Consider the following 9,165-nt stretch of genomic DNA (forward strand, 5'->3'; position numbering starts at 1 on the left):
AGAATTGTGGGGAAAACTTGAATAATTGTCAGAATTGTCATTGAAAATGCCATAATATAAAATATTAATGGTAATTAAATTGGTCAAAACTGATGGTAAAGACTTGTATTACAAATATAATAATAACAATAATAAAGAATCCTTAAAAAGGATCCAAATATATATTAAGCAGCACAACTGTTTTTTTAAGATTGATAATAATAATAAATGTTTCTTGAGCACCAAATCAGCATATGAGAATGAGTTCTGAAGGATCAAGTGACACACTTTAAAAAATTGCAATAATATTTTACAATAGTACCATTTTACTGTATTTTTGATAAGTAAAAAAAAATGCAGCCTTGGTGAGCATGAAAGACTTTTATTCAAAAACATTTAAAACAAATCTTACAGACCTCAAACTTCTGAACAGTAGCTTATTTTTTCATTTTATTTTGGTGTGAATAAATTTGTCTAATCATTTTGTTTCTTCAAATATATGTCAAATTATTTGTATTGATCCAGGTAAAATATAATTCCAGTAATCTGATTAATAAAATGCTAAAATTTTCAGTTTTGCTGGTACAGATTCTCTTCTATGCATTCTGACTGCGAGTTGTGAGATTGAAGAGAAGCGCGCCCCCCTCTGGTCAGTTTTAACATATTGCATAGCAGCAGCTGCTTGCTACTTCCAGATGTCTCCATGTCTCCTGTGTTAATTATCATTAAGATTTTAGAATAAAAAATCTGTAGAAATTATAACCACCCACCAAAGCATTTTTGTTTATCACTAATATGAGTTTTCACAATAAGAGTTAAAACAATACATCATAAGGTCATGGGTTAGGAACTGCATAAGGAACTGCTTATAAAATTAGATCACGCACTCATTATCATGAACAAGACCCCGTCTGTAATGTAATTTTTAACTTTTTTTATGGGTCCAAAAAAATCCCTCTGCTTAGCCATGAATGCACCACAATTTATAAGAGATGGTATTAAACCTCAGTTGTTATTTTTTTATTCTCTTTTCTCATTCTCCTCTAGTTTCTCCTCTCTCTTTCCCTCCTCTGTGTTTGAAACAGTCGGGTGTATTTGTCCGTTCACAAACCCTGGGCACTAAGATTGGAATTCTCCTTTCTCATTACCAGTCTTAATAGACCCCCTCGACCTCATCCCAGACCGAGATATTATCTGACCCATAGAATTAATTAATTATAGCCCAAATATTATAGATTATTAAAAATAGCATAAGTAATAGTGTAATATCTCAAGCTGTCGAGTTTAATTGTCAACATTGTCTTGGCACCTCTTATCAGTGGGAGACACCCGGTCAGAATATTGATTTCTAGTCGTTTTAACCATCATCTGCTGTTGTGATGGAGAATTGTCAGGCTTTTGCTACTCTGTGCTCATTTAAAATCATTAGATTGCTTCTGACGCTTTGACTAAAGCTGTCTTTCCTCCCAGAGCACTAGAACGGCACAATATTTTATATTGTGTAAACTGACTTGCAAATGTGCTGTCCCAGCAGAATTTTTTTTTTATTATTATTATTATTCATTTATTTTAAGATGACTGTTATTTAGAGCTGAAAAAATAAAAAACATAATTTAGTGTCCTAAATATCTCTGATCTATATCTGAAAAATAGAGACCTGTAATTTTTTAATTATTGTCTGGTCAAATGATCTGGAATAGGTAACTGATTTGTGCTAACATGACAGAAAGGGTGTGCTCATGCACAATGGTTTGGGACGCTGTTGTAGGGGTGTCTTGGTTATTAAATTGTCAATAATGAATATGCTATTGTCAATGATTTTCTCACATGATCTAGGGTGAAATAATAAGGAAGATGGTTCGATCTGTTTCTTGTGTGTAGACTTGGGGGTCTGTGAGTTGGACAATTGTGACAACATGCAAATTATTGTGCATAATATGATTCAATTGACAAAATCATTCAGTGGGCTACTGGGAGAATTTTCTATTTTTCAGCAATTCCCCAATCAGCTAGCAAAACTGGCTGACTCAACAGCCAATTGTGTATTTTCATGGATAGACAAATTGTGCTTTCATGGATAAACATATCTGAGGTCTACATTTGCACCATAATCAAGGTGCAAATGCAAGGTTTTGCAGTGTAAAATGTACTTTATTTAATCAGCTTGTTAAAATTAGCATGATAGTCTGTACGGACGTATGCGTAAATTTAGGCTACAAAATTGAGAAACACTCATGGGAAAGCCTATTATAATGGCTATTATTTGGCCCCTCAATAGATCAGATTAAAAGTTGAATGTCATGGCCCATGATGCTGCAGCCTCTTTGCAGGGGCTTATATCGTGACTCCCATGGGTCCGGTCTTGATGGGATAATCATGTTCATCCTTACAGCTGATTGTTTTACCCATTTTTGTGCAACTTTTAATTTCTTGCTTATAAAGGATCATTGCCTTCGGTAATTGCAAAGAACAGACCTTGTTCGTGTTGCCCATCTGAACCAAACAAAAGAAAATTAAATTGTCACACTTCTGTGGCACTTTTTTTTAATCTGAACTACACCATTAGGACTTTGCTCTCATAGTTGTTATCAGTTTAAAAACTGCTTTTTGGTCACTTGTTTGTTGTAAACTAATACATTTTTCATTTCAGTTTTATTTTCATTAGGGTGATAATTTGTGATTAATATGGTGCTATATATATATATGTATATATATAGCCAATTAACAATTAAAAATCGATTCTATGTGTTTCTGTTTTGTCGTCAAATGAAAAAGACTCACTGCTAACCACTCCAAGACATCACTGCTTTCAGTGGCCCATTTTCTCATTAATTTCTCTGGAAACAATGATTATCCCAACCTTAACCCAGCGCGGGAGATGGGAGGGAGAAAGTAGGGGAAAATAAGCCTATTTAGTGTGTTTCCAGTCCAGTGCCCTCACGTTGGGTGTGAGTTGACAGCTGTGTATATCAGAGGCCACATCATCGCTCACTCTTCTCTGGTGCTTCTCATACTCAGACGGAGATAATAGGCTATTAGAGGCATGGGATTAATTTGTAGCCAATTACCACTCACAGTGGAATATGAATACATAAATAAGCCACGGCTTGTGTCTAAGTTTTGGAGATGATCAGAGCTGTGTAAAGGGGAGGGTAGCCAGCTGGGCGCGCGCGCGTGTGTGTGTATGTGACATAAACGACGGGGTCCTGAGGGGACGGTTCAAACCCGAAAAGGACCTGAGCAGGGGGACATCAGCATCACCATCCAGAGACCGGCTGGATCAACTCCTGACCAAAATCATCTTAAGTAGCAGACTGCACTTATTTGATGTCTTTTCACCAGTATGTGTCCTGTTGAATAAAGAACGGCAAAAGAGAACAGAAGTCAGGCGGCTGTGCTGCCCTCTGGAGAGCTATGAACCGGGATAAAGTGCAGGTTGGCGACTCCATCGTACCTGCCGCTGCCGGCGTGATCGTGGTCGCTCCGCAGGACGGCATGGACGACAAACGCCTCGCTGCCGGAGAATTGCCAGTGTTTAACTGCGCCGGAGGGAGAGAAGATTTACCGGCGGAGAGTCGAGAAACCTCACCGAGACACGAGCCCTCACCCGCGGGCGCGCCTCCTACCGTCCACCGGACAACCTCGTTCTCGGTTCTGGACATTTTGGACCCCAATAAATTTACTAGTAAGAAGCAAACACCTAATAGGACAAGCTGTGATTTCACGTTTGGTGCAGAAAACAGAAGCGATGACTCAAATCATACGATCGAGCACAAGTCTTATCAAGAGGACTACGACTTTAAAAAAACATCAGGGATTTTAAGTAAGTTACCATTGTTTTTCCCTTGTCATTGTGTATATGTTCAAAATGATGTTTAACATGACAGCGCGAAAGTACATACAAATAATATGGACAAGCATTTTTTCAACATCAACATTGTAGCCTATAAGTTAAAATGATATAACTGAAATGTGGGCACGTTTTTTTTTTCTTCAATTAAACATATTAATGCAAAATGTACATGGATGTATAAGGGAGTAAAAAGGTGCTGTGATTGGTCACCGTTTTGGAAAAAAGGTTTTTCACGATTATAATTCACTTTTCACTTAAAATGATACTGTGGTGTGTCAAATGAATTAATAAAAGTTCGAATATTCAATGTAATCTCATAATTATTTAGGTAATAAAAATAAATGTAGAATAATAACGTTTAAAATAGTTTTTATAACATGTAATTGCAGGACACTGCTTGAATGCCCATATTCAGACCAGTTTTGTTACTTAGGGCGTTTATTATAAGAAAAATCTAGTTTTTATAACAAAATCATTTATTTATTGTTAACAAATGCAACTAGACCTTAAGCCACATTTTCTGCACCTGGAAGAATTTTATGGATTTTAACTAAAGTTTATTTACAGAAGGAATTGTATCAGTTTTTTTTTTCTTTTTTGTAAAATCATTAAAATACTCGTAAATGGACGTTAAGTCTTTTAATTGAGTGGTTTTGGAGTGAAATGAGGAATTATTAGGATTGCTATTAGATATTACTTTACAGTTACTCTTGAGACTGGTAGAAACAATTTTTTAAATGTAGCCTATGCCACTTGGAATTTTTAATTGTCAAGTGAATACACTGAAACAAATCTTCTGATAATTCCTACGTTTAAGAATAATTTTGGAGCACTACATTCGTGCTTTCCGACAACTTTTTTTTTTTTTTTTTTAGACCAATTATCGATATCTCCTTTAATAAGCATAATAGGTTTTAATCTTGTAATTATCCGAATTTTAGTCCTATAATTTAGATGTTGGGAAAGAGTTTGCAAGATGCCTGAAAGAGATATACTAATTTCTATAATAGGATATCGACCAGTCTGGAACAGATCCTCCACATCATCAGCGTCTTTACGCAGCAAGTTGCGTTAAATTAAACGCAATCGAATGGGTTTAATTGTTTGTTTTTCTTCTTCTTCTTTTCTTTAGATATATTAGTGCTTTGTATCGAGTCTAAATGGTGAAATCAGAAAGCGCGGTCTTCATGGGATCATCTTATCTTCTGTGCCTGCATTTGCAAGGACAAATATGTGTCAACCTCTATGATTGATTGGAGGCAGCGCGCGAAAGCAATTTTCAATAAACAGTAATTGTAGGCTGCAATAATTTGATAAGGTTTGTGCTGTTTTTAACAGCCGCTTTAAATGGATGAGTAAATTGAGAGTTATCGATTAGACGACCGTGCTGTGATTTAAGATGTCAAGACGAATTGACACGCCAAAAGTGCCATCTACTCTGTCCCCACTTTATATAAAGAGGAAAAAGAACGACTAGAACAGAAATTTCGGTTTAATTTCAAGTGTAAAAATTTTGTTATTCTCTGTTGTTGTTGTTGTTTAAGGATTTAAACTATAAACTAGTAAACAAAATGCTATAACAATTAGGCATCTGTGCTGAAGTTTATTTCAGACACTTAAAGCAGAAAACAATTTCTACGTTACTCAATCGAAATCACATTACAAGAAATGTTACATATTTAAATGAGAAAATTAAGGATTGTAGTTTAGAAAAAAAATAGGAAAATAGATGAGAAAAATATAGGAAATATAGAGTAAGAAACAACTGAATGTACTTACTAAAATGCTTTTCTTCCCCCCCCCGTTGGTGCTACCAAACTCATATCAGCGGGTGTTAAACTCTGTAAATTCACCTGTGCATTCAGGTCATTGGTGTAAAGCTGACTTTTGACAACAGTGTTTTGTGTTTCCACAGAAGACGGATTTGTGTTCCGGTCAGATGAATGTGAGGCTGATTTTACCCGAGGGAATCAGTCGGACAGCGAGCTGCAGGAGGATCTGTGCAGTGAGGAGAGCAGCGCCCTGCTTGGAAACAACGACGCCGAGTATGGGCAGCACGAGGACGACGACTCACTAAACAAAAGTCCAGAAGGACAGCAGACTCAACAGTCCTCATCAAACGGACAGAATCAGCCGGTGAAACCCAAGCGTAAGCGCACCGGTTCGGACTCGAAGTCTGGCAAACCCAGAAGGGCCCGGACTGCGTTCACGTACGAGCAGCTAGTGGCTCTGGAGAACAAATTTAAGTCGACGCGATACCTGTCCGTGTGCGAACGCCTCAACCTGGCGCTGTCTTTGAGCTTGACAGAGACTCAGGTGAAAATATGGTTTCAGAACCGCCGGACCAAGTGGAAGAAACAGAACCCGGGAGCAGACACGAGCGCACCGACCAGCGGGAGCGGAGGTGGACCGAGCAACGGGCTGGGCAGCCTGAGTCCTCTGAGCCCGTCTCCTCCTATGGGCGGTCATCTCTCCATGCACACCAGCTATCCGGGTCACGCGCCAGGAGGACTCGTCTGCACCACTCAATTACCCTTTCTGCCGGGTCACGCGGTACTGTCACCCTTCATGCTTGGCTCTCAGACTTACGGAGCGCCCACGTTTTACGCGCCGCACTTATAAGAAGAAATCTTTAGGAGATGTCCTGGATCGGAAGAAACAGAGTGTCCGGTCAACTCGGCACAGGAACATTTTTACCATGAAGCACTATGCTGTCACACACTTGCAAAGACATTTGATAGGTTTGTCTTAAAAACCGAGACGTAGCAACCATTCTGCACTGTGGCAAACCCAGAATTAGCCTAAGTTCAGGAATCATTTTCCTCATGTTCGGCAATATATGACAATAATTAGATTTGATTTCAATTTGCTTCATTTTGATCAACTGTGAATATTTCTCAAGGTCAAACTGTATATATTTAGTTATTATGAAATGTGTTTAGACATTAACTTTGAATGCAAATGTAGTAGGGAATTAAACGGTATGTACTGAAACAAAGAATGAGATTGGACTAAAAATCGTATAAACATAAGCCTAATGAAAAGTTTTTTTAATTTTAATTTTTTACTGTGGGCCATATTATTTAATTCTGACGTTGCATAGACTATGCTATTATTTAATTGTTTGTCTTACAATTAAATGGTTGAAATAAAATGACAGATGACAAAGATCAGTTGTCAAACATTTCGTTGGCATGGCTTTATGAACTAGATTTAAAACCAAGTTTTACATGATCTTGCACTATATGCTAATGCCTGATTTGAAATTGAATTTTATAAACTGAGAAACTGCTTACTCGAAAAGCTGGAATTAATCGCGGTCAATTTCGTTCAATGAAGCGCGAACAGGTGTTCTATTGGTAATCGTTTACTTTACATTTCACGTCATTTTTACGAATATAGAAAGTTTCCCCCCTTTGAAACCCTTGTGTTTAATGACTCAGGCTGAAATAGATTATTGTTGCGTTGATTTACTTGAACATTAGCCTAACTATTTACCAACATCTACGAAAATATCATGTAGAAAATATTATCATTTTACATTTATAAATATTTAAAATAAGACAATTAATTTTCCTTTCAAATTACTTATTGTTTTGATAGTTGCTTAAATATCAATAACGTAGCCTAAATGTCAGCTGAGGACTACTGAAAGGCAGTTGAAAAATAGGCTATTAGAATTTCGATTGCAATTTACAGTTTTGTTCGTTAAAAATATTTTTGTCTATTATTGTTTTTGATACTGAAACTAAAGACTGTGCTGTTTAACACAGGGCTCTATCGTTTCTGAAATTTGCGTACTTTTTATTAATATTAGGCTAAGTAAGGAGTCCAACGCCTTAAAACGAATTAGTATAATGCTGCTAAAATTCGCACGATTTTCAACCTTGCTGGTGCGATTGTTTTTGATGCATGCTTTGTATACTGCTTCGAATGGCATAAAATATTACATTAAACCTATATAAGCAAACTTTTCTTTTACGCGATATTCAAGGAAAATGTTAGTGATTGTTTTATAAAATGGGGGTTTTAAAACAATTAAAAACAATTTAAAATATTATAAAATATATTTTAAAACAATTACTAAATTCGTTTCCGGCATGCCAACGTATGATCTTGTTTCGTGTCCAGACATAAATTCACAATGAAATGGGTGCAAAAGCTAGGCCTACATCACATTTACAGCATTATTAGCTACGTATTGTTATCGTTATTATTACAATTAGAATGCATTAAATACTTTAAATATTCTTTTAATCACAATCCAATTTTGCAAGTGAATAAAATATTTACATATGGGGGAAATTATAGTCGTTATGTTGAACACGTATGAAAAGACGGACCATGACGATCTTTTTTAATACATCATTATTTTTGTCCGATTAACATATTCTTCGTCGTCCGTTGGAAATCATCATACTTATTTACACATTTAGGGAAGTAGGTTTCTTTATTAGTTTTTAAAGTTTGTTTTCTAAGGCAGAAAAGAATGCTACGGCTGCTGCAATAACGTCCAATCAGTGTGAGGAATCCATATTCGTTACCGATGGGTGGATGCAAAAAAAAGACCACACGAGCTACACCAATGTCAATTAACACTAATTCTGTAACAGCGAAATCACTTTCCCAATTAACAGCTTTAGGCTGGTTCAAAAGCATTGCTTCCTTATTAGCAATGCCATAGTTGTCTGCAGTATACAGTCAAGTTAACTTAGCTGGCCTCATTTAAAATTGTAAGCCATTCTTCATTTGCTGTAATGAAAAGCTGTTTTTAATATAACTGTTACAAAAAAATTATATTAATAAAAATATGTGTACTTACTGTTTCAGCGGATCTAATCGATTAAGGTAATCTGCAAGCCTGTCGTGTGGCTATGTTACTCAAAGAACACGCAAACGTTAATAAATAAAATTTTATGTAAAAGTCTTGAAATGAGAAAAAAAAAATCCTGCCTTGCCTATGCCTTCATATGTTGCTGTGGTGTGTTTTTAATCTTCACAACAAAGAAACCCCTTAAATGAATAAAGACAAAGTCATGTCTTATAAAATCAGTAGAAATTTACTCTATATTAACATTCACATAAGACTTACACTGACAACATATTTCTTTAAAAGTACTGTTATATTTAAAATTCTGGATCACAAATAGGTCTACTACAATGTAGCAAAGACAAAAGTTTGGAAAATACAATGTTGAAAATACAAAATTGAATAAAATTTAAATTAATAAATTAGTTACATACCACTCAGAACAAAAAATAAATAAATTAATCAAATTATTCAGGCATTACAAATGACAGTACAAAGTTGACAATACAAAGATTATAGTTCA

At 35.9% G+C, this 9,165-nt stretch overlaps 1 protein-coding gene across 1 annotated transcript; it reads left to right on the plus strand.

Moving 5' to 3' along the window:
* The first annotated feature begins 3,393 nt into the window (after nt 1-3,393).
* On the plus strand, nt 3,394-6,620 carry LOC107706723 (NK1 transcription factor-related protein 2-like). The gene is made up of 2 exons (XM_016510529.1): nt 3,394-3,802; nt 5,748-6,620. The coding sequence occupies exons 1-2, from the start codon at nt 3,394-3,396 to the stop codon at nt 6,452-6,454; spliced, it is 1,116 nt and encodes a 371-aa protein (XP_016366015.1). The 3' UTR covers nt 6,455-6,620.
* Nucleotides 6,621-9,165: the final 2,545 nt, after the last annotated feature.

The sequence above is a fragment of the Sinocyclocheilus rhinocerous genome, unplaced genomic scaffold, assembly GCF_001515625.1.
Source record: "Sinocyclocheilus rhinocerous isolate Xijiao unplaced genomic scaffold, SAMN03320098_v1.1 scaffold445, whole genome shotgun sequence".
NCBI classification, from domain to species: domain Eukaryota; kingdom Metazoa; phylum Chordata; class Actinopteri; order Cypriniformes; family Cyprinidae; genus Sinocyclocheilus; species Sinocyclocheilus rhinocerous.